Source organism: Apis cerana, linkage group LG6 (assembly GCF_029169275.1).
Source record: "Apis cerana isolate GH-2021 linkage group LG6, AcerK_1.0, whole genome shotgun sequence".
NCBI lineage: Eukaryota > Metazoa > Arthropoda > Insecta > Hymenoptera > Apidae > Apis > Apis cerana.
In genome coordinates this window covers 4,297,161-4,323,847 of record NC_083857.1, presented here as the reverse complement: position 1 = coordinate 4,323,847, position 26,687 = coordinate 4,297,161, and the positions used below count along the sequence as shown (strand labels likewise).

Sequence of the window (26,687 nt, the reverse complement as noted above, 5' to 3'; positions counted from 1 at the left end):
GGAGTTTGGGGTAGGTCGGTGAGACGAGGTGCGAGCGAGAATTCCGAGTAAGCGACAAGGAGAGAGATAGTAAAAGATTAAAAATTACCCTTTCCTTTACACGACGATATCTCGGGAACCGGAAGTCGTATCGGGATGAATAAAAAAGCATTTTAAAGGTTAAGGTCCCGCGCTTCTAATGATCTCTTATTTGTTATCAAAAAGTCAATATCTTCGGAGTTATAGCGATTCAAAGTTTTTATAATTTTAATAGCGTTTAATGAAGTTTTAAGGCAAATAACGAAGTGGATGCGTTTATTTTTGGAATAAATTATTATTTGTAATGATTTTATTAGACTTATTAGACTCATTTAACTTATTGATATGCTTATTTCATTAAATAACACAAGAATTAAAAAAGAATAATTTTTGTATTTATGTACAAAAAAGCTTGTGCATATATTGTACAAGAAAATAATATACGATTGATATAAAATGTAATTGAATTTCGTGAAAAATATAAAATGTAATAAAATTTTCGATGAAAGATATAATTTAATATTCATGTTTCACATAATATCATTTTAATGATTGTAAAGAATAATTCTTTCGATATTTAAAATATGAACGTGATACTTGATGCAATATTTCTATATTCTTATATTTTCTTTATCGATATTTTATTTCTAGTTTTATTACATTTCAAATTTATCGCAATTAATCACACACATTTAAATTAAGAAATAATCCACACGAAGAAGAATATCGTATTTAATTTAAATTATTCCCAGATAAGAGAGCAAAATTTCAGAAATATATGTTTCTAGCTTCATTATAAATAACGTGAAACGTTCATTATAAATAATTCCTACTCCTTAAAAAAAAAAAAGAAAAAAAAGAGGGTACGTATTAAATAATAAAATATTAAACACATTTAATCCCACATTATTTACGTAATCGTATAATCTATGCCTCCCTATGTTCCGTTCTCTCAACTGCTCGTTACACGTTCATCTAGCCTTATCGCAATGTAATAAATTCCATCGCTAAGTGCAATTTCAGTCAAAATAACTTAATATACGCCACATCCTCTCCGCCATACATTGCGAGCACCCGCCACTTGTTATCCTTCATTACTTTATATAAATCTCGGCCAAGAAGAGATTCCTTTGAATATCGGGTTGAACAAGTCTCTTCTCCGGGGTTGATTTTAACGATGCTGTTTCGTTCGTGGTTAACGCATATATACTTGGACTTATTTGGATCTATTTGACTCATTTGTATAATTCATATTGGTGAATGGAATCAAATTTGAATTATTTTCTTATTACTAGAAATAATATAATCTTGTAGTTTTATAAAGCAATTTATTTATTTGTGAAAAATGGATCATTTGTAGACACTGTCTAAAGCAATATATTGATATACAATACATTAAATTATTTTGAATATATATGTATTTTTTATGTATTTATTTGTACTTTTATATACACATATTTTAATTATAAATAATAATAATAATAATAGTATCTTGAGTTATAATGATCCAAATAGTAGATCAGTGAATGAAAAAAAATTAAAATCTTAAAAAACTTTATTTGTAAAACGATAAGTAAGTAATAAAGTCACGAGACGATAAGATTGTTCTCTTGCGAACAATAAAGTAGCGAGTAAATGAGACTCGAACGGAACAGCAGGGTTAAAGTTCTGAGTGGCGCGTAACATTCACCTACTTCCCTTCGAGGGAACAGATTTTATCGATCCCCCCGTGTCCGATTCGGGGAAAGAAGAGATTCATGCGTCCGTGGACTGAGAAACCGAGTTTCCGGTGTGCTTGCACGCGGATTATGACTCTAAATCACCGGCGGGAAACGTTTTCTGTGCCGTTGGACGCGATGTCGTCGGAGTTTCCACCCCTATTTTTCCTCCCCTAGTCTTCTGCTATTCCGCCGACTTTATTCCATTTTTTCGTTTTCTCCCTCCTTTCGTTTTCTCTCTCTCTTTTCTCTTTTTTCCTTCTCCATTTTCTTCTCCTTCCTTTCGTTTTGCCTCGTTTCTCCGTCGACAAGAAAAAAAAAAGGAAAAAAGGAAGGCAAGCACGAGGATGCTTTCTGCAACTACGCAGAGGGGGCTGTCAGGTAGATTCTTCGCGCGGAAAATTATGGCTGCCATTTGGACGTGTGATGATGAAATTGTATAACTCGACTGAGTGCTCTCGTACGATATGTCGATTAGTTACGCCTTTGGGACAGGCGTATATTTATATCGTTGAAAATGTTTTCATTTTGTGGAAATTAAAGTAGTGGAATATTTATGGATGATTATTTATAGATAAAAACAAATAATACGTAAAATTCTATACATCCATGCATAGAAATTTATTTTAATATCCGTAGTATGCAAATATTTCTATCAAACTTTTCAGATAAAGGATAATATCATTAGTATCATATTCTTCTAAATTTTTAAAATATTCAAATTTCTTTTTTCTTTTTAACTTTTTAATTATAATGATTACCATCTTGTCAATTATTTTCCATGTAAAAAGAAAAAGAAAAATAATAATTTCTGAAAAATTTATACAACAAATTTGCACATACAAACATCAAAAGAATTAATATATCATTTACAATATTAAAAACTAAGTTACTTTTATTACTTTTATAAATTTTATTTTTTAAATTTCACGCAAATTCTCTAAAAATATTTTTCAATTTCATCGATGATCATTGATCACAGTAACGCGAAAGAACTGTGCCGATATTCGATGAATGTGCGCGCGATCTTTGTTGCCGTACACTGCTTCTAATTAAATTTCACGGGATAACTTATGGCCAATGTAATGATAACGGGCTGGCTAATGCAACCGTGGCGCGCTTAAATCGCTTTACAATTATTGTCATTACCTGTGCGATTGTTCCGATGAAGCGGCGCTACGATTGCGATGTCGAAACGTGACGTTAATCCGTGACAGTGTTTCTCATATTGTCACTGATTAATTCAGCTTTCTCTTTATCGATAACATGTGTTCGGATTCAAGTTCATTATCTTATCGATCGCGCGAATAACAAAAATATAGTAAGAAAACGAATTATTTTATTTATTATTTGTCGAAATATATCTTATATATTTTTGATAATCAAAATTAAAATCATGCTCCTTCGATTGATCTAGATGACGCGTCTCTTCGACATCCTATTTATCGTGGATTATGTGTAGATTTTTGATCATTCTTTAGATTATATTTTATATGGACTATAGATTATTGTCGAGTAATCTCTGTGTTGAACATCTGTCAGTTTCAAAATCAGAGATTTTTCTCGCAGATTTCCATTATTTCGACGTGAATTGGTTTAAGAGGATGGGTTTTATTTGCAGTAGGTAGGAGCGTGTGCGCGACAGTTCTGCGTTGGACCTTTGAAAAATGATAAGAGACATATCGGATATCTCAATGGTAGAGAGCACTTACATTCGCGAAGCTTGAAGTATTCTCATCATATTTAATCTTACAAAAAGATAACTTAAATAATCTTTTAAAATAATTATCGTATATTTTTTATTATTATCTCGAAAATAAATATCAGACGTCTTTTTCTTTTAAATTAAATAAAGACTGATAACATTAATCCTAGTCTGTTTCCTCTGTGCAAGATATAAAAACATTTTTAATTTATGATCGTAGTATCATGTAATATAATTATTACTAACAATTGTAACAAATAATGGAACGTGTGTATTTGGTATTCAAGGACCAAAAACGCTTATTCCTTATCCTAATTAAAAATCCACGTTTCTCCATACAGTCATTTGAGAGATACTGTTCTAAATGATATTTAACATGCAAATTAACGTTGCCTTGATATTCGGCATGCCATGCATATAAATGATGATTATGGATCGACCCTTTATCTTTTTATCCATTAACGCTGTTTCTGTCCCGGCTCCATTAGTCTGGCCTATTTTTCGTCCCGTGTAAACGATATTCGGACGAATTGGATTAAAAGTGGCGGCATAAATCCTGGTAACAGGAAGACAGTGGAGAAATAACGTGGCACCATGCAAATTGCTAAATTTACGCGGTCGTGTTGTTACGTTAAATCACCATTGTGTATACCAGGGAGCAAGAGTGTTAAACGCGTAATGTCGTGTAACGTTTATTATTAGCATAATTACCGCATTAGTATGCTCTTTTTTATTGTTTCAACCAAGCATAAATCACGACTAGAACCCGGAATCACGCTAGATAATCGCAATCATTCGGTTATCGCGTGTATGCGTCATTCGAGAAAGGGGTAGAAGTGGATTCTTTTTTTTTTCAGGAATGAGATAGCTAGGAAGACTATGTTATTAAAAATTCATTATTTATATAGAGATTTCAATTAATTTTCATATAAATTTCCGAGTCTGTTTGAACGAGGCAATCTATTTTAATATATTTTCGCGTAAAGAAATTTTCTAACTTTTTACGCTTTGATTACTAGATCCGTCAGAACGGTGGATTTCTAATTAAAATATTTTCTTTTGAGGTAGATATACGTAAAAAAAAAATACGTATATCTATTCATGTATTATCGTTATATTATTTATATTCACATTTATAATTATAATCTCGTCAAATTAATTCTATCAGTCACTTTTATCATATTTTCCTTGAACTTCTTATTTTTAAATGACATCTTCCTTTCTCCTTCATTTCACACGCAACAAGCATCACACATACGATTATTACATTTAGCTATATCGTCGAATAGCAATTCCATGCATTCGAAAAAATTAATTTTGAAATGTTGTTATTCTCTCACTCGTGCCAACTTTTCCTTTTAATTCTTTCTTCCTCGGATCCTCTTTATTCTCTCGTTTCCTTTTCTTCTTCCTCTTTTTTTTTCTGCTAAATGTCACATGAAACGCGAGAAGCGGACGTGAGATTAAATTTTGCTAACGTGCTGTGTTTCTTATCGGCACAATTTATGAGCGCCCACCCTGGTCCGTGATAAATTTTCTTTCGAGATTATGCGCGTTTTCTTGTTCGGAACCGGCACAAGCGCGGAACAGTTTCGATTTCGTAAATGGATCGTAAATGTCGTTCGACTATTTTATTCGAGCCGGTTCAATTAGCATCGGTTTCTTATTGGAACGGGTAAAAACGACGCGATGTGAAAGAAGTGACGGCTGCTCGGAAGAAAGTTTTGCGTATTTGTTCCGTGTAAAAAAATAAAAAAAATATCATTAAGTATATATTATACCATCACTGAACACTAAATATAATATTTATCATTTATAAATTTACAGTATACACGATTTCGAGAATAATGTTATAACGTGTATCTAATTCGATTCCTTAATATATGCGATTGATAAAGAATCCAATTGATCAATTATAGATGTTTCTAAAAAAATTTTTAAACTCATTGCATAGTTTTTCGTAACACTACTCTTCATAAAAATCTTAATATTTCTCAATTGTCACACTGTTACACTAAGTACCTCTCAATTTATGAAAAATCAATAAAAGCTTTTGACAAAATTAATTAAATTAACTTTTATCATGAAACATGATCATCACTTTAATTCCAATCGCAAAAATATATCGAAATATAAAATATTTAGATTTCACGTTACATTTTTTAAAGTTTTCACATTAATATACTAAGCATCGCGTATAAAATGCCCCCATTAGATAGTTTCTGGTGACCATAACTCATTTTATTTGTCTCATGATATTTCTCGATTTGATAAATGTACGTCGAAACTTCGATTTCCAGAATTGTGCGCAAAAGAACAGCCACTCTTTATAGTCATACGTACGAACTTCGCCCTTTTGTGTAGCACTAAACAGCAACCAACCGGTACTCCGAAATACTTCCTGATGTTTAATTTAACAGTCGCCCCGAACTTTCAAGCTGCTTTTCATGCCATACTCTGTTACAGAAGTGAACAAATCTAAATTTAATACCGTAGCCGGCCGTGAAAAAACAGAGAGAACGTAAAACACACGGAATGGAAATTGAAATTTCATTGTATGCCTCGTTTGAAAACGTGCAGTATTATCAAGATAAAATTTTAGATATGGAATACGTAGCTGAGAAACCAATAAAATTGCCTGAGTTTGCAAAAGAAAAAGGATAATGCAATATTTGCAAACTGTGATAAGAATCATTTCTTTTTCTTGTTTCTTTAATAAATAAATTAATAAATATCCTTTTTTAGTTTTTTATAAGTGCATTGTTTATTTTTTTCAAATTAAATTTAAACAACAAATATTTCGATGAAGCTTCATCATTTAAATATCCATTCGTCAGAAAATTCGTCATAATTATTCAAATAATCAATTAAAGAGGACGTTAACCAAGTAGAATGAATCCTGATTTCAAGCAATAGGGATAAAATCGATCGAAGAGAAATTTCCGGCTGGCCGATCTTTCCACGGAAGAAAAGTTTCATTCGATCGACACAATAGTTCCATTATCCAGACAGTTCTGTAACGCGTTTTCGCTGATTTAACCCATTTGCATCGGAAAACGTGGCCAATTCCACAATACGAAATATCCTATATAATGGTAAATTATTTTATGCGTATTGCACAAATTTCTGAAAGATTCAATTTTGAACGATAAATTGAAATATTTGATAATAAAGTTTATTATGATTACGAAGATCATAATGATCATAATGTTTGAAAAAAAAGTTTTTATATGTAAAAAAAATTATCTCAAAAATTAAATGAATATTATACATTTATTCATATGAATTTAAATATTGAAAAAATTCATCAGTTGCTTTTGTAAGCTTTTGATTCAGGAATTTAGATTTTTAGATTCATTTCTTCATATGCATTTATGAATTATAAAATATTATTGAAATAGATTCAAGAAAAAATTGAAATATATTTTAATCCACGTGAATAATTTTATTTAATTTATCTCGTTTCTTTTTAAATTCTTTTAATGTTTAATTATTTATTATAATTCAATTGAAATCAAATAATTAAGAAAATATTTTTATATTCGATTGAAGGAATAAATAATAATAAAATAGAATCCTAGAAGATCAAAAGTTTAGTTATCTCGTAAACTTTTAATTACATTCTATATTCATTTACATAGTTGTAGCAAACTGTGCATATTTAATGTTCATTTTTATGCAAAACCAGCAATCAAAGGATAGCTAAAATGAAAAGAAACTGCGTTTAAATCCTATATGATCGTGTTTGTAATTTATAAAAAGACTATTAATAAAAGGGTTGTTAATAAAATCTCTTACAAAAATCATATTGCAAAATTACACATTGGATTTATACTTATTATGAAATATTCTGAATCAGTACAACTTGGTCACTTACAATGCACATATGAAAAATTCTAGATTATTAAAGTATCAATCATTTTATCATCAAACGGTGCAATATTCGTATGCTTTTATAATTATTGAATATTTAATATCATAAATAAGATGGACTAATTTGTATTTTGAAAAAAATAGAAACAATAAAGAATTTATTCCTCTTTCTTTCTTTCTATTTAATTCGCCATGCAATCATTTCCGGATTATCGATGGAAATTAAAGCAACCATGCGATAGGATTTTCTACGCTCGTGATATTTTCTCTAGGCGCATAAAATGTCGATATCTAATACGATACGTAGGTACATAAATATCAACGGGGAAAATCGAATCCTGTATTTTATGGAAACATTGCGTTTCGAATGGGAATCCAGTATCGATACTTGCTACTAACAGAATAACGACGTTTGGACTCTATTTTCATAAAGCACTCTACGGGTGTTATCCCGCTTTCCATCTGTCTTTTCCATTTTTCAAACGCAATACCGGATCACATAAACGCAAAAAAACATTCCTCTTTTTCATGCTGTGTCGCTGGACATTTACAACTTTGTATTTTTTTTTTCTTTAATTATTATCGAGTATCTCGATTTCGAATCTGGAATACATTTAAAACGATGAAATTTTATATTGCCGAGTTATAAAATATTTTATCGAGTTATATAAAAATTATTTAAATATTTCGATGTATAAAAATATCAGTGAAGTTTACAAATATCGGCCATCCTATAAATAATGTTTTCAGAAATTATAAAGACTCGTTTCTTGCAAACTTTTAAGATCAAATGATGTAATAGTTTTTAACGAGCAGTTTCTGCCGAAACATGAGAATTATTAGTAGAAAACTTTGAGCTCTTTGAATTTGGCGTTAGTTGTTCACAGATTACCGGTTTCAATATCGATATTAAGCATGAGCAATCCTGATCGCCGTTATTGGGTACCACCAGTCGAACTTGCTCGCTCTGAGACCCACAACTTCGATATCAAAAGCATCGAGTTAACCACCGAAGTCGTATCGAACTTCAAATGGTCGATACCAAACTGTGTTACAGGAAAATCGTAGGTATTCCAAGAGATTATCGAATTTCATTGATTTATGGGCTTCCTGTTTGGGCTTCTACTCCGTGTTTTGCGTAGCATTTTCGTCTGTTTCTCCTCCAATTGAATTGTTTTCCTGTTTGCTACCTTCCTCTTTTGCAAAATATTGTTAAATTATATTTTCAAAGCGCGAAAAATAGGAATTTCGAATGTAGATCAAATTCACGATAAATATTCAATTAGAAATTTAATTTTCTTTAAGTCGAATTTCCCTTGAAATTTCTTCATAGGAGAAAAATATTCATCCAAAATCGATGAATACTTTATATGTTATATGTAAAATATATTATGTCGATGATTATTTTCAAAATTAATTTATAGAAATTATAAACATAATATATTATATTTATAGATTATAAATATTTTTTGGAGGATTGATTCTAGAAAAATTAGACCAGCGTCGTGTAATAATTAAAAAGAAGAAATGGACTGTAATTTCTCTATGTTTTTATTTTGATTTTCAACCTATTTATCTCAGAACATAAGAAACGTAAATATAAATTCGCAAATGATTACATAGTATCTCAACTTTTATCAGTCTTTTATCAAAACAAGAGGAGCAAAGTGTAGCACGAGAGAGAGTTTCGTTGCTCGGGGAAAACAAAGATACCATCATTTTATTATAATTCACGCGAAATTAATGAGCCACACACGCCTCTATGTTTTAATCCGTGCGAGGAATTAGGGTTGCACGGTAGAACTTTTGTTTCATTCATGAATTTTTCAATTTTTCGGAAGGATGGGAACCGTGGATGGGAAATGTAACGAAAGTTTCGTTTGTTTATGGAATTGTTTTTCGTTGAATATGGATTCAGTCTGAAGGGACTAAAATTGTTTTCTGTACTATAGATTTTGATGCATGACGAATATATATTTTGATGAGGATGTAGCCATGCATTGTTTGTGTAAATGTTTTTTTGGGGGGAGGCTGTGTGTTTGCACAGGTTTATCAAGTTTCGGGGAATTTTGCTCGAAACGCATAAATCTTGGATATTCGATTAGTATCGAAGAATTAAAAGAGAGATTTAATAAAGACAGTTGATTATTTTAAACAGAGTTAGTTACAAAAATTTAATTTCTTGTTACGTTATATAAATATTGTTTGGAGAAAAATTTATTATCTGATATTTAAAAGAAAAGTTTCATTTACAAAATTCTCCATTTATATTGAAGAAAATATTTATTTGAAATTGAACTATATCTCGGTATCTCTAAAATTCACAAATATTACAATCAACTTTATTTCATCTCTGATATTTCTACATTTCTTGAAAAACGATCTTCTAAATATGACTTCATTCTAAATAATTCTTAAAGAACCAATAAACAAAATCTTCCTCATTATATATTCCCTACAATATATTCGATACCTAAAATACTCTTAAAAATAAAAGAAATCTGAATATGAAATCGATTTAATCATCTCCTTCTTCCATTCCATGTACAGCTCTTGGCCAGGTGATGCTCTACGTGGACGGTATGAATGGAGTGATGGAACACGGTCAGACGGTCCAGTGGTTATACACGTTAATAGCGAGCCGCTTCCGATTGGTGGTGAAGACCGCGCTCAAGCTTTTGCTCGTGTTCGTCGAATACGTCGAGACGAACAGTCTGTTGCTGGTCAGAGCCGTTAGATCGGTCGATACGTCCAGAGGCATGATACCCTGGACAAACGTGATGAAGCTGTTGAAGGATTACGACGCGGCCGACACGGAATTGCTGATATACGCGACGACGTTAGTCAACAAGTGTCTGAACGGTATACCGGATCAGGACACTTATTACGATCAGGTCGACTGTTTGGAGGAGCAAGGGATAGAGGGCATCATCCAGAGGTACATGTCGAAGCAAGGAACCGATCTTGATCTACTAAGGCAATTTCAGATCTACGAGGCGGTGCTGCATCACGAGGATGGGAACGATAGAGGTTCGCCTATTCGCCAGCTGGATGATAATATCAGGTATCGATTCTCGTCACTTAAGTTGTTTAGCTTATCTTGGTCAATTTAGGAGAGTTTGGTCTTAGTGTAAACGGGTTTAAATTGGATGTTTCAAGGAGAATCATTCGCAATTCTTTAGACAAGTGCTTTTTAGAAAATTCAAAAGTTTGAACGAAATTTAATTTTATTGCAAATTTTAGGGTTTGTGATTCATGTAAAGGTAATTAAAGTTAAGTAGATATAATAGATATTTGAGCATCGTTCCACTAATAAATAAACTGTTATAATTTTAATAATTATTAATTATCCGAATACGTTTCTGATCTTCTTATAAACCCGTTTCTGATCATAAAATATAATAATCTCTATAAGAAAAACTTTCAAAATGTATCTTTAATATTATATATTCCATTGAAACATTCACTTAAAGATATCTCATATTCCTTATTTCATCGTTAAATTAGAAGATTAAATCGAATCCAGTCAAGATCAATGATTGAATAACAAATATCGAAATTAATAATCAAACATTTAATTCACCAAGTGTATTTCTCGTTTAATAACAAATTTCACCAACTAAAGAATTAAAATCAGTAGTACAGCCCAACATGATCGCGCCGATCTTTGCTATTCTATACTCAGTGATACAAGTCAACGACTAAGCGCGCGTCTTATTCGAAATCGTGAAAATAGAAACTCGGTTCGGGATAAAAGCGCACAGTCACCGAGACACGAACGTGGCGAACACAATAATTCACTCTGGAGCGTTTCCCTCCCACAGGAAGACGCTGCGAAACCGGAAGTCCCTGGTGGATTCGCACGAACGGCGAAAATCCCGGCGGCACTCGACGGGCACGTCCCCATTGTCGATGTCCTTGAACGCGCGACTAAGTCCACGGCTCAACCACTCGTTGGGTCTAAGCTCTCTGAACAACACGCTAAACTCGAGTTTGCCCGACGACGACGACGAGTCGAGCAGCTCTCAAAGTTCGCAGGGTCATTTAGGCGAGGTTCAATTGAATGGCAGCTACAAGGAGAACAAAGGTGAGATCTTCTTTCACGTTGTTACGTTGATTGCATGCGTTGTCCAAAGATGGATCGAATTTTTTTTCATTAAATTTTTTATTCTTCATATACAATAGAAATAGATAAATCTTGAACAACTCTTCCCTAATTATCGATACAGTTTTTAATCGAAAATCGAAATTCATTAATTTTTTTCTTTCGTTATTTAGGTTATACACAAATGTTAAATTAATTTAATTTAACCTATAATCTATTATCAATTTTCCTTTTCTAGTGGTATATAATATATTATATTATATAGGAATGTAATTGTTATTAAACGAACGAAGTTTTAATACATCAGTTGAACTAATTTACTTCAATACGTTAAATAATTCATGCCACAATGTACGATCTAACTATACAAACCTAATCTATTCTAATCTAATCTAATCTATAACCCATTAATTTCTCATCTACGTAGCTTAGATTAAATTATTATTGGACAATTCATATTAAAAGTACATCTAACTCTAACAAACATTTTTTAAAATTACTCCTACAATTCGAGGATATAAAATTGCAATTTTCACACGCCCCCTAATCGCCGTATCGTAATCTCACCTCCTCCATCCCGAAACGAAACACGTTTTCACTTTCGTCCACGTGTACGCATGCGGAGGGTATCCGATATACGTCGCAGATCCGCTCGTTAACGATTCGACCGCGCGATGAATACGAACTTCGACGCCCACGAGCGGCGATTTCCGCGTTAACGGATCGTCCCTCTCTCGGGAGAGAGACCTTGCGGTTTCCCAGTTCCCTCGTGCGTTCCGTTGCGGATGCAGGGAACGCGAACTGCCCGCTCGTGGCTCGAAAGCGTAGTTTCGCTCGAATAGGGGAAAACAGTCGGCCAGGCTGTGATCATGGTCAAGTGCGCGGCGTGAACTCGGCGAACCGGAAACCGGAGTGTCGATGTCGTCGAGTAATCGAGTGTTGACGATGACGATCAAGCTCTCTCTCTCGTCCTCGTCCTTTGTTTACGTTCGCTCGAGTTTATCGTGTTATTATTGTTCGAGCAGATTATTCGATCGTCGCTCATTCGCGTACGAATCTTCGTTCCAGTCGATTCGGATTTTTGACACTCTGAGGAAAGGAAATAAGATCGGTGTGTAAGTTGTTAATTTTTGTCTCTTGTTCAGTTTATAATTAGCAATTATATTAAGGATGGTTTATGAGAATGGTTATTATTATGTGTGTCATGATATTCAATGTTCAAAATGAAGTTATATTATTGATTTGTAAAATTCTATTATAGGGAGGATGCTAATTTTATTTCGTACACCGTATATTCCCATTCATTATTCATTGCATTATTAAAATATGAAATTCACAGTTGAAATATTACAATTTATCATTCTGATTGATCACCAAGAAGTAATGCTTCTCCCGTTTCCCGTGAAAAATAGATTCATTCTTACCTTTTGCTTTAAATATTTCAAGAAAGAAGCAGACGATAATTTCGATTCTAAAAGTATAATTTCTTTTTTTCATTCAATAATAATAAACTACTAAATCTTATCCTCTATCGATATATAACTCGAAATAAAACGCGAATTTTGAATTGGTGTAAATTTACCGATTTCACTGAAATTCACTCCGTCGTTTCTGTCCATCCACGAAATAACGATCAGGACCGGAATATTCCAATAATCCTGGCCCAAATATCTCTTTCCCTCGCAACGCAAACAAATCGAATAAACGAGGATACGAGATAGATCGATCGGTATAAATTCGACGAAATAATTGATAGGCGCGGCGTATATTTTTGTTTCGTGAACCGCGTAGAAACGACACGCGATGACGAGGATTTATCGCGACTGTCGTCGGGGGACGTTTTCGACCGGGCGATAAATCAAAATGAAAGTTGGACGATCGCGCGATTCGACGGGAATGAAAACGATGGATCGATAAGCAGGGTCGGTGTGCCGCTTAACCAACCGGGTTAAATAGTAAATTATTGTTCGACGGGGGGAAATGATCGAGCTAAGAAAGAAGTGACGTGTATCGGTTTCAGTGGACGTTGGCGTGACACCGGCGTTGAGACGTCGAAGGGAACGAGCCGAGAGGCAGAGGAGCTTTATCAGGGAGCAGCAGGAAGCCACGGCGAACATGCGAGCATCCGTGGTGCCCTCGGACGATCAGGAAAGTGAGTAATTGATTATTGGAGAGGAATTGCGTTGGGATTGGAATTTTTGGGATAAATTTTATTCCAAATGCTTTGTCGTTTATTTTTTAAAAAGTCAATCTTAGTAGCAGACTTTGAGATCTTGAGGAAGGATGTGCATGAGTCACTTTTCGCACGAAACGTTTAATATTATCATTTTATTCGAGATAAAATTTCAAATTTCATCAAAAATGAGAGAGTTGAAAATTTTTATATTTATATTCGAAGAATCTTTCTCCAAAAGTGTTCCACGAATATATTAACACCCTGCACATAAGTAAGCTACTCCCTCCACGCAATTCCAACCTAATCATCTAATCAAATAATAATAGCAAGCATAGGGAGTAATAAGTTAATTAATCACGACGAACAAATGAACGGATTTCCCGTTGAACGAAGGTCCCTACGCGACGAACGGGCTGCGTTACACGAACGGTACGTCGTACGAAAGAAATGCGGACTCGCCGTCGAATAAGTTGTCCAGGACGAACAGCAGGAAGGACTTGACGCCTCTGATGAACGCCGCGAACAAACTCGATTCCGAAGAGAAGAAACCTTGGTACGGGAAGAGCCCGGACGAGGGTGTCGAGTGCGACGAGGGTAATCACACCGACGAGGACGAGGATCGTCGAGTGGTTCTACAATTGAAGAGGGAAGGGACCGTGAAAGATCTCACGCAAAAGTTGGCCGCTCAAAATCTTATACCGAGCAGCCCGGTCGAGGAGAAGGTTTCCAGGTAATTTTATTCGAGGAAACGTGGCCTTTCATTTTCCATGAAAATTTGTGTAATGAAAAAAACGTAAAATATCCGGAATGAAGTGTATATCAGTAGGATGAAATGTAATAAATCTCGGCTCCATTCTCTGTAACTGTTCAATTAAGTTTTCTTCGCGTGTATCCGTTCAAGTCACAAAAAATAATGATGATAATGATGGAAAAAAATTAAATTTCATCAAAATTTTATTCGCAATTACAAGAATAATCGAGCTATTCAGATCATTGACAAACATCGTTCATTTTTGCCTTCCAATCATGATCATTCTTCATCCTTTCCTCCACAGGATAGGGGATATGAGTGGACTGATCTCGAAGGCGAAGGAGGGTCTCGCCAAGTCCAAGTCAAAGGCGGACGTGTTGAAGTCACCGACCGGGGACAATCTGCCCACGAAACCTCAAGAAGCGAAGAAATCCGAGAACGAGTTGCACTGGGAGGAGCTGGTTAAGAAATTGAAACGGCCTCTCGAGCTCTGCGACCTCGACTTCACCGATCTGAATTCGGACGACGAGGTAGACGTTCTTGGCCCCGTGAACGTGACCAACGGGGTGCCTCCACCCCCACCACCCATGGTACCGACCCCAGGCGGCGCGCGGGCACCACCCCCGCCCCCCTTAGGTGCGAGACTACCGCCTCCCGTGCCCCAAGCGCCTCCACCGTTGTTCGGAGTGAATCTCAAGTCGCCAAGGTCGCCGACCGATAATGGAAATACACCGAAGAGCCCGCCACCAGCGTTCACGAAGAAGAGCAAGAAGACGGTGAAGTTGTTCTGGAAGGAGGTGAGGGATGACCCGATCATATTGTCCAGGCTCGACAAGAACAAGATGATATGGGACGAATTGTTGCCTGTACCTGTTGACACCCAGAAACTCGAGCATCTGTTCGAGAGCCGCGCCAAGGATCTCATCACGAAGGTGAGCAACTCTACGTGCTACTTTAAAGCTTAGCGCGTTTTCCTCTTTCCTTGGGAGAGCTTGTTTTTTTTTGGGGATCTTCTTTGGGTTTCCTCGATGAGAAATATTCTAAACGTTCTTCTTTCTCGTGGATGATACACGTTAGGTTTGTTAGGCGGTTTTTCAATTGATAGCGTTAGAATGTTTAGGTTTGATGGTGAAAGAGGGAATTAAATTAATTGGTTGGAATAGATTATATTAGAGAGTAGTAGTATGTAGTAGTTATAAAATTCAATATAATATTTAATTGGTTAATATTAAAAGTAGATTGCATTCTGTTGCTCTTTTGTAAATATTTCTATTATTTTAAAACGATACTTAGATATATTTAAATATATCCAAGTTTCCTTAAAAATAAATTCTTCTGAATTTTTATAATAATAGTAAATTCAGTTACAGAATCATGGATCAAATATCTTTTATAATCTCCCTTGTTTCGTTCATCATTATTTTAAAGTACTGAAAACAAAATGATTAAAAAAAAATCCTTTCCCATAGAAGATACATAAAGGTTTTCTCGAGCAAAAAAATAATTGAATTTCCATCGAGCTTCAAAACGCAACTCACGTTTCAACGATGTCTCAAATAGTTCGTTCTCGTCATATTGTTGTCCATGGAATTCTATCTGCAACACTAATCTTTGTCACCCAATGGTGGTTTCTCAAAATTCTATCGCGAGTCGGTCATCAGACAGGAAATTTAATTACAGGGGCGGGTATTCGTGGAAAAAGCGACGACACCTTGCCAACATCCCATGAATCTCTCCGCTTTTTCGTTTCGTTCTGCCTCGACGACGAAACTCGACGACGTTAGTCATTCCCTGACACCCGATTCTTAAAGTGCACGTTGGAAAGGGGTGAACGCATGGCATCCACCCGCGGTTGTCTCTGCCGCGAGAAAGCTTTTCATCGCGCGGAAATTCCAGAGGCAACCTATCCACAATCTAGAATACACAAAGCTACGTGGCTGGTTAACCGGGTGGATGGTTGGGACTCGGTTAAAGGCGATGAACTGTTCGAAGGGAAGGAATCGTCGCTTGATATTTGCTTTACAGATTCTCTTGTTCGGGGAATTTTTGATTTTTGAAATCGATGAAGATAGCTTTTTGAGAAACCATTTGATCTTTAAGCTTTGATTCTTTTGTTTGAAGAATTTTTTTATTTTTAGAATCGATAAAGTAGTTGATATGTAACAATGATTTTTCATGAAACGCTTAAAAATTATAAATTTAGTTTTATAATTTATAAAATATAAAACAATATTTTAGCCACGATCATATAATATATCAATCTTCAACTTCATAAAAATTACATTATCACGAGAAATACCTAAGAAACCAAAGACATCACTAAATTACCACTAAATTATACTTAACGTTTCCAGCTCTAATCCAACCCCTCGCGACATTTGCCATAACTCAACACAACGACACATCCTTTCATCCACGCCTCGGTATCGATTCCATCGAAGCCAGTTACATTCCCTACCAGCGTTTAACAATCGAACGGACAGATAACGCGACGGGGAACGCGCATCGGCTTCTCCGGATGCCTTTGACACGGATTACGCGTTTAATCCGGCGCCGTTTGCAACCGCCTCTCCCTTAAACCGTTTCATCCTAAACGGCTTTATTTTCGATCGTGCACAGAGGATCAGTGGCACAGAAGGGGAGTCGTTTGTCGTGACACCGCGGAATTCTCGATCCCTAAGGGGGTCTTTACACGAAAGGGTAAGGAAGGGAGGAGAAAAAAACGTTTGCCGAAAGTTTAAGGGGATAAAAATCCCATTGCTCATTTTTATTCCTTTCTCTATCCTTTCGTTTACCATTTCCACGCGTTAAATCAATTCATTTTTACGGCTTGAATGGGATTTCCTGTAGGAGAATAATGTAGTACTGATCAGATTGAATATTGTGCATGGCTAAAAAATTTTTTCACGCGAATACAAAGATAATGTTTTGATATTGTTTTAAAGAAATATCCTTTTTTGTATTGAAGAAAGTATTTAGAATTTCTATTCATTTAATGATTAAACGATTCGCACAATAATTCTGTGATCTCTCTTCATACAGTAATAATTATTTTTCTCAAGAATTTTAAAAAATTTCACAAATTTTTAAAAATTAGATACATTTTTAAGGATATTTATACAAATTTAAATTTTTTTCTGATAAATTGTATACATAATCTCTTATAATTTTATTATACTTTTAAAGGATTAAAGTCATTATATATCATATGATATTATTTGATATTCAGATATCATTTCAACAGTACCGACATTGTTTGCAGAGGAATGGAAGTTTCTCAGAAATACTTCTTTATTCTGTCTGGCTTCCGTTTTTCTTCAAACTTTTTACGAAGGAAAATAAAAAATATTGCGCCATAATCAGCTACAAATGTCAACGAAAAATGTCAACTTAAAAAATTTCAGTTTCTATTTTCTTTTCATCCCTTATTATTCCATTTCCAATTTCTTTTCGGATAATGTTTTTATTTTTCTTATTTTTCACGAATGATACTTTCTCTTTGAATTTTAATTTTCGATCCATACGAAATAAACTTGATTGAACAATTGTTTTGGAATAAAATTTAATGGAATTTTATTTCAACAAAAAATAATCTCTTTATATAGTAGACTTTCATAAGTAACTATATGATTCTTTATAAAGAGCCAAATATAGAATATTTTTACAGCCTGAATTTTATTGTTAAATTTCAACAAGTTTTAAATTAAGAAAACAGTTTTATTTAAATTTTAATAAAAATAATTCCCCGGTGATTAAAATTATAACTTTCGAGATTAAATCAATAACGAATATATATCAAATAATAGCTTTAAATAAATCCAGTTGAATTTAAAAATCTTTCCACAGAAAAATCGACAATATCAAGTTTAATATTAATTAAAAAAGTATCCGAAAATCCTTTTATCCTTTGTTAAAAATTCAAACAACAAATTATTTTAATATTATTGCTAACTTCGTTTTAAAAGTATCTCAATCGCATATCATTATGCACATAATTCCCTTCAATATAAATACAAATACTCCACCAGAAAAAATTTATCATTATTTCAAACGTACGTAATATTTATTATACCATTAATAAAAATTTCGCAGCACACGTAGTGAAAAAACACACATTTGACGTGGAATGCACAATTTATTAAAAACATACGACCACGTATTCAAAACGATTTATTAAATTCACGTGCTTTTTGCCATAAAAAGATAAGCTTTTATCCGAATTTCGCGTTTTTCGAGTTTTGTCGAATAAATTTCATCGTACGAATGATATCGCGTATTTCCACCCTTTGCAAATCCTTTCGTTCGAATCGCGAGGAGCGGGTAAATTTTCCGGCAAATAGAGGCACGGATGTGGAAGGCGTGTGAGTACAAAATCGGTAATACCTCATATAAAATTATTATTCCTTATCGGAATGGTGGGTAATGACGCGAGATACTCGTATTTCCGCGTGGTTGCATTGAATTCATGCCTCTACGCTCGTTTTAATTAATTTTACGCTTGATGAACTTATAGTGTTTAAGAGGATAATAAATAAGAAGTACGTATATCGTTTTTCTTTTCTCTTTATTTATCTTATTTTTATGATTTTTAAATATTTTTTGATGAAATGGTTAAGGATTAATTGTTCAATGACAATTTTGATAATAAAAATTAATGAAAATAGGAATAATTAATATTGATTTCTTTATGTTTTTTGGATTATAACTTTTTTCAAGATTATTAGAAATAATATTCTTTAGCTGATTAAATTGAAATTAAGTTATAAAGTTAATAAGTAATAAAGTTAATAGAATATCGTCAGGAGAGAAAAGATAAACGAAGATTTATAATTTATGTTTCCATAAATTATTAATATATACAAATGTACCAGTAAATAAATATATTTATCACTTATGATTAATTATTGATATGAAAGAGAGTCGTATTGATCATTGCATTGAATATTTTATTATATTATAAAATTATTAATTATTTGGCATATTTAATAATCATAACTTAGTTATTAATTATTAGTTGTATCATTTTTATTTATTTTTTTTGCCATTAGAGATATATTATACAAGAGTTTGTATATTTTTTTTATAAAATTTTTCGTCGAATATCAGCGAATAAATATCGCTGATTTTCGTTTTAATTACAAACTTAAATCATTAATATAACGAATTACGAAGATAAAATACGAAGAGAAAAGATAAAATGATTTTTCCACGAAAGAAATATTCTTTAGAAATTTATATATTTTTCTTCGCACTCTTTGCTATATTTTATTTCCTAAAAATCGTTTATATTTTCGATGAAGTTTCGAGAAATTTTTACTGTCAAATTATTTTAATTTACTGCTAAATTATCAATATATTTTTGAGTGGAAAAATAACATATTGTAGAATTTTATTTAAAATTATATTTTACTAACTCTGATCGTATTATTCATCTATAATCGAATTTCATTTTTGATTTGCAATATTTGATATTGCAACAAACATTCTTTTATATACGCAATATAGAACAGAAATAAATATTCAGAAAGTATATATACATACCAATATAGAAATAGATATTCCTTTCCTACGTCCAATATGTAAAAAACATCTTCAAATATGCTAATTCGAATGCTTGTATTGCAGAATCAAATCAAATCTCGAAATCGATATTGAATTCATTCAAAAATTCCAATATCTTATTCATCTTCCTTCTTTAATACCGATAATCGTTCTAATCACATCGTGATATCAATCATGAATATCAACCACACGTTATAATTTCTCTATCGTGACAAATATCGAATAACCGTGTCCATTCACACCCTTTCAACCCGAGTAAATTATTCTTCGCCAATGATCGGCCAAAGATTCCACGCGAATTAGCGAGCTGTCGTTAATTGCTGGCGTAATTACACGCCGGGTTTATTGGGTTTGCGTTTTGAATCGCGTCTCGAGCCAATGGACACGGCTGCACAACGTGACGTCGCTTCTTCAGACGCAGCCCATTCCGTTCTCCCCTTCGTTCCTCATCCGCCCTTTCCTTTCGCCCTCTCTTCTGCGCCTTCCCTTCCCCTTTCTCCAAGCCTCGGCTTCTTTGAACTTTTACATCCACCTCGCGGAGTCCGGCGATAATTAGTGGCGGGTAAAGAGTCGGTCGAGACTTCCTCCTCGTCAAGGAAAAGGGAGAGGGTTGAAAGAGGAGACGTGGAAAAAATTATGAAAGATTGGGAAGAAGTAATAAGTTTTCTGGAGAAGTGGAGGAGTCAAGATGTGGTTCACTGGGTTAGATATATCTTTTCTTGTTTGTTTGTTCGTTAAAGGATAATTTACCTCGATGATGATTTAACGTAGGGTGTAAATATCAGTGTTTGTAAATAGGTGAATATTTTAATGAAACTCGATGAACATGAAAAGTAACACGAGTAAATTAATATGATAATTATGAGTCAGTAATTATTTGTGATTGGTTTCGTTTCGGTAAATACCATTCTTCTGATAATTTGTAATAATTAATTTCATTTGTACAAGATTCGCTAATTTGCTAATTAATTCCTTGATAGTTTAGACTAGGAAGGTAGAGAAGATGAAAAGAGTAGTTTCATAAATTACATGCCTATGGGAAATATTTCAGGTTAAGTATTTGTAAAGATAATATTCCCCGGCTGGGAAATAAAGTCGAATCTGCATTACATGTATCTAAGAATTCGCGGTAAAAATGCATTAACGGATGAGATTCTTATCAATTTTTTTCACTGTGTTAAAAAATTATTAATATATGAAAATTATTCCATTTTAATGAAGATCGATTAAAGATTCTTTGAACGAGAAAAAAATTTAATTTTCAAATTATTTCCATTTTTTTAATTTACAAATGGTCAACATTGCTCGAACGATCGTTCGTTAAAAAGAAAGAAAATTAATAACAATCTCTAAGATTAGTTCTATAATCTTCATATCATGCTTATATCATGTTAAACACGCGCCAGGAACGATTTTACGAAACGATCATGCACATGAATGATTACGATCTTTATACGATATTATAAGCTCTGTTAGTTTGATAAAGTAACTTTAACAATAACATATCGTATAAATTAATACCGTCTGCAGCAATAATGAAATCCCGTGGTAATGATCGCGAATGATGATGATGATAATAATAATAATAATAATAATAATAATAATAATAATAATAATAATCAAAATCATAATCATAATAATACGATGAATAGTGGTTGGGTGGTGGTGATGGTGGTTTAATGCAATACGACTAATCTTTTCTTGTATTATTTGCAATATTCTTGGTGCTCGCACGAAAAATGAACGAAATGGCATGCTGGAATTTTACAGGAGGTGAGTCCTAATTTCTTAACTTCACTTAACGTCGGTTTTTGCTAACTCCACTTTGGCTTTGCATGCTCTCTCATTTTTCTTGTTCCTCTTTTTACTTTGTTTTTCTCTATGTATAGAGAGACAGAGCGACCCAAGTCCATTTCTACGAAATTCTACGGTTAGAAATTAATTATTCTATTAGTTGTTTTATCAAAATAATACATATGTGCCTATTTTTACTTGATATATTTTAAATAAGGAAAATTTAACGATATGAATTTGGAATTTCAAATAGTTAATACATTTTATATTTTTGTAGATTAAATTAATTCATTCATATGATAGTAGAAAAAATACGATCAATTATAAAAGTGTTTATGCATTCGAAAAAATCATTTTTAGATAAAATTTTTCAATATTTTAAAAGTTTAATTTAAAAAGTAAAAGGGAAAAAAATATACTATTCTCTGCTCTTTTTATAAAAAGATTTCAATTACTAGCTCTTTTCATTATTTTTCACAAAATTTTCAAAAGTTACAATTGCATTATTTTTACACGTGTAGTATATTTATATAAAAGTGGATTTTTTTATATGACATACTAACACTTTTTTGAAATTCCCAATTTTGATCACCAATTTTAACACGTTTCACAATCACCCTTTATTAATTTACCATAAAATTAATCAATTTCATACAAAAAAAATCCAATCACTACAGTTTTTCTGTTCAACTGACAAATAACAAAACAAAAAAAAAAAACAAGCTTCGGTTACTCTGATTCTCAAATACACGTAGCCACGTTTTATTTTTTAATTCATGCTTGGTGCTAATGAGCGACGAATGCAAATTCATTTACATGTTACTCGATTTACTAAAACAAAATTTATCCATTGTATAAACAATTCAATCCTGCGCAGATTGTTCACTGCAAATCGTTAATGGCTTTCCTTCCAGAGATATTTTTCAAATGATTAATCTCGGTTGCCTTTGCATCGCTTCGCCTCTTTTAATTATAATGCATTTTTTCGATTTTCCTCTTTTGCGCACCTTTGTTTATCCTTCTTCGTAATTTACAACGATAACAGTAACTGGTGTTTCCTTTGAACTCATTCTACTAATTTCGTTTTCGCTGATGGCATACTATATTTTTTTTTTTTAGATCTTATTTATCGATACGCAATCTCTTGCTTTCATTTCACCTTTTTTTGGCAAACAAATATTTTCTCGATTGTTAATATATAAAGTGATACAAGTAGAGGTACAACTAAAGGATGATTCGATGTGAAAGAGAAGGATATTATTTTTTTGTCTGAAGCTTCGTTTTCGAGAAAATCAAGTTAAAAATTGTTCCTCGTGGAGGAGCATCAGTAAATTATTGATAGAAAGTTATTTTACGTGTTATCTTGTTCAAATATTCATTATTATCATTATTTTCACGCGTAGAATAATAATTAATTTATATTTAATGAAGAACTGTATTCGTTTGTAAATTAATTCGAATTTGATTTCTTCGAAAACGAAATCTTAAGACCTTATAAATTTTATTCTTATTTTTTACATATAGAATCATTTTTTATTCGCTTATAATATTTTTTCTAAGATATCCTTATGTAATTATTTACCTCGTTCCTCTCCCTTATTCCTTTTCCGAAAACTTCGTGCACGGTGTTCAATCCCACGATTTTGAGTGTTCAAATATCGATGAAATCATTATTTAAATTGTTTCAAAAATCATTGTCTATTTATTTAACTAATTGATTATTTTTTGTCGTCGAATAGAAACAACAAGAGATGAACAAGAACAAGGAGATCATCGTGCTGGACCATAAACGATCGAATGCTATCAACATCGGGATGACCAAGTTACCTCCACCGAGGTCGATTAAGACAGCTATTTTGAAAATGGACGCTACGATTATGAACAGGGAGGGTATCGAGGTGAGATTACGAGAAAAAGATTTTCTTTAATTTTTAATAGAATTCGAGATATATATATATATATAATAATGCATTATACAATCAAATATTAGCGATTGAGCTGAAGACAAATCAAATATTAATTTCACGATAGAAATCACAAAATTTTAATTAGATTTTACTAATCCAATTTACGATTAAATGAATGATAAATGAATTTAATGATGAATTCCAATGATTAAATGCCAATTTTGATAATTAATCATTATTATACAATAATTAAGTAAAACTTTAATCGTTAATTACAATTGATAATGAAATATTCCATTCAGAAGTTAAACTGATCAATATACTTCTATATGTATACAATATCAAAATACCTATTGTACAAAAATTAAATAATGTCTAGAACTTCAATTATCGATATTAATTAAAATGATCAGTTTATCTTCCATATATTTTAATCGCAATTACTAATTATTATATTTTCCAAGCTAAAAATATTCTGACATTTCCCCGTTTATTTCTTCATTTCTTCCCCAAAATAAGATATTTGTCCCGATTTCGTTCAGTATCAATATTACTTATTGCAAAATATCGAAATATCTTTAGTTTATGGTAGACCCCATGATTCAGTTCAAACACACGTACGCTCTGTTTTCGAGAATTTTTCTAATTTCTCTAATTTCTTCTTCATTTCTCTTCTTCGTTCGTTTCCTGTCCTTTTCTCCCCCGGATCTTCCCTTGATTCGAAACAGAAACTATTGACTATGCTGCCAACCGAAGAGGAGAGGTCTAGGATACAAGAGGCGCAGGCCGCCAATCCTGACCTACCTTTGGGATCGGCCGAGCAGTTCCTTCTAACTTTGGCCTCCATCTCGGAGTTGCCCGCCAGGCTGAAACTTTGGGCGTTTAAACTGGACTTTGAGAATTCGGAAAAGGTAAGTTCTTTCGATCCAATTTTTTTCCTCTTTCTCTGAAGAGATTATCTTAATATTTACGTTAATTTCTATTAAACATTCATTCTTGATACAGAAATGATTTTTTTAGTGAAATAGATTTTTTTAGAATTAAATAAAAAAATAATCACTAAAGATTATTATAATAAGATAATAAAATACGGTAAATGTTAAATAAAATCTTAATGATCTTCAAATTTACGCGATACCAATCCCACCTACAAAACATTCAAACGAGCTCTATAATTAATCCTACTAATATATACCTATTGGATCCTGGTAATCTCATTATCGTATCGAATATACGCTGAAATTTAGCTTGGCGGAATAATTAGAGGATGCATAGATACAATGATTAGCAAGGAGACAAATATGAATCGTTCGATCATATGGCCTCGATTCGTCGAATCCAGTCACGAGGCGTGTGGACCGTAAATACATTTCGTACACCGGCGGAGAAGCCGGCTAACATTTCGAATGCAAATTCCATTAAGCGTCGTCGAATACGAATGCGTCGTAATAGCGCTCGAATTGGCCCGTTATTTCTCACGAATCTCGTCTCGAATTCCGTGGAGATAGTCGCGGGGCCGCGACGAGGAAAAACGCGTGGTATGCGGGGAAGGAAGTCGCGGGAAGAACGTTCCCCGCATAATCGCGTGATTTCTTCGCTGGGAACACAAGTGAATTCCGATACACGCGTATCCCTCGTTGGAAAAATCGCAGAGTGGCTGTCCGAGTCGCACCTTGACCGCGAAATTTTTCCTCTTATTAAGTGAAAATATGCCAGGCTATGGAAGAAATTTTCTAATCTGAGATTCTTGGTTTTTGAAAATTGCGTAAATTGTGTGTTAATACGCAATGTATATTCGCGAGGATTAATTCTAGATTATGTTTTCACTTACTTTTGTGTTTAACTTTTAAGATCGATCTTCTAAAAGTATTTCAGCAATAATATTAATATTGCTTATATGGAGCAATTTCTTTTTCAACGATAACTCTTTTAAAAGAGTCCTTTTCGCTCGTGATTTTAAAATATATGTTATAAAACATAATTTTGTTATTACGATATAAAGTTAAAGACGCTTATCCCTTCACCTTTCTTACATAATGAGGATATCTTCAAAGTAACAGTACACATCACGGGTTGGAAATTTTATTAAGAAAAGAAAGGAAGAAAAAAAAGAAAGAAAGAAAGAATGGAAAAGTATGCAAGAGGCTTTCGGTTTGACGAAAATGGAACCGCAGACGAGACGCGACGAGGCAGCCGGCGTGCCGGAGAGAACTCGAAAGAAATAATCGCGAACCACCTTTGTGACTTCAGGAAATTGCGGACCCTTTGATGGATCTGAAGCAGGGAATGGAGACCCTGCGAGTGAATAAAACGTTCCGCGGGATTCTGAGCACGCTCCTTTCGATCGGGATATTCCTCAACGGAAATGAGGTAGGTATTGAATGCCAGCCAAATGATATCCGCTTAATCCGTCAGTCGGAGTCACTGGTTCGCGTGGAATCGATATCCATCGATGTCGATAATTTTCGTATAACCATTAATCGATGATTTAAAGGAAAGGAAAAAAGGGAAGAGCATCGAGTTAAACAATTTCCTCCATAAACCATATCTCTGAAGATAACTTGATTATCTGGATTATTTTCTCGTTCTTTGGTGGTTTAAATAATTTCAAACTATTAGATATTTGCAAAAGTGTTTTGATATTCCAAAGAATCACGTTTATATGTAGAGATGTTTAACTCGATCTACAATTTCCATCGATCCTCGATGTACGAGAATCTAATTAGAGATATATGAAAATAAAAATTTGGAACTAAACCGAGTAAATCAATTTTAAAAATTTTAATCGAATATGAATACGAATCAGTAATCTATGGGACGTTATTCTATCTGCGGAAATAAATGAAAAACGTGGAATAAAATTTGTTTATTTAAATTTTCGTTTTAAAGAAAATTGGGTTAAAAAATGTTCAGTTAAAAATAACCTGTAGTGGGCAAATTTTCAAATTTGATTTTCTCGATGACCAGCAACAAATTTTCACGTTTATTTTACATTTCTTTTCAACGTGACATTCTATATATAATCATAATATTGAAATAAAATTGAAATAAAAAAAAAGAAATGATTTTCAAAATTAT

General features: G+C 33.2%; 1 protein-coding gene across 6 annotated transcripts in view; it reads left to right on the top strand.

The window, feature by feature from the left end:
- The window catches only part of LOC107993995 (FH1/FH2 domain-containing protein 3), a 232,713-nt gene that overhangs the window by 158,911 nt on the left and 47,115 nt on the right, over positions 1 to 26,687 (top strand). For 5 of the 6 annotated variants that reach the window (XM_062076040.1, XM_062076038.1, XM_062076037.1 and 2 more), the window contains 8 exons: positions 9,865 to 10,378; positions 11,139 to 11,401; positions 13,440 to 13,571; positions 13,989 to 14,325; positions 14,651 to 15,278; positions 23,442 to 23,600; positions 24,338 to 24,520; positions 25,860 to 25,979. In XM_062076040.1, the coding sequence (XP_061932024.1) occupies positions 9,865 to 10,378; positions 11,139 to 11,401; positions 13,440 to 13,571; positions 13,989 to 14,325; positions 14,651 to 15,278; positions 23,442 to 23,600; positions 24,338 to 24,520; positions 25,860 to 25,979 (2,336 nt within the window). Of the gene's footprint in view, positions 1 to 9,864; positions 10,379 to 11,138; positions 11,402 to 13,439; positions 13,572 to 13,988; positions 14,326 to 14,650; positions 15,280 to 23,439; positions 23,601 to 24,337; positions 24,521 to 25,859; positions 25,980 to 26,687 lie in introns of all 6 variants that reach the window. The other variant, XM_062076036.1, reaches the window with a different exon arrangement.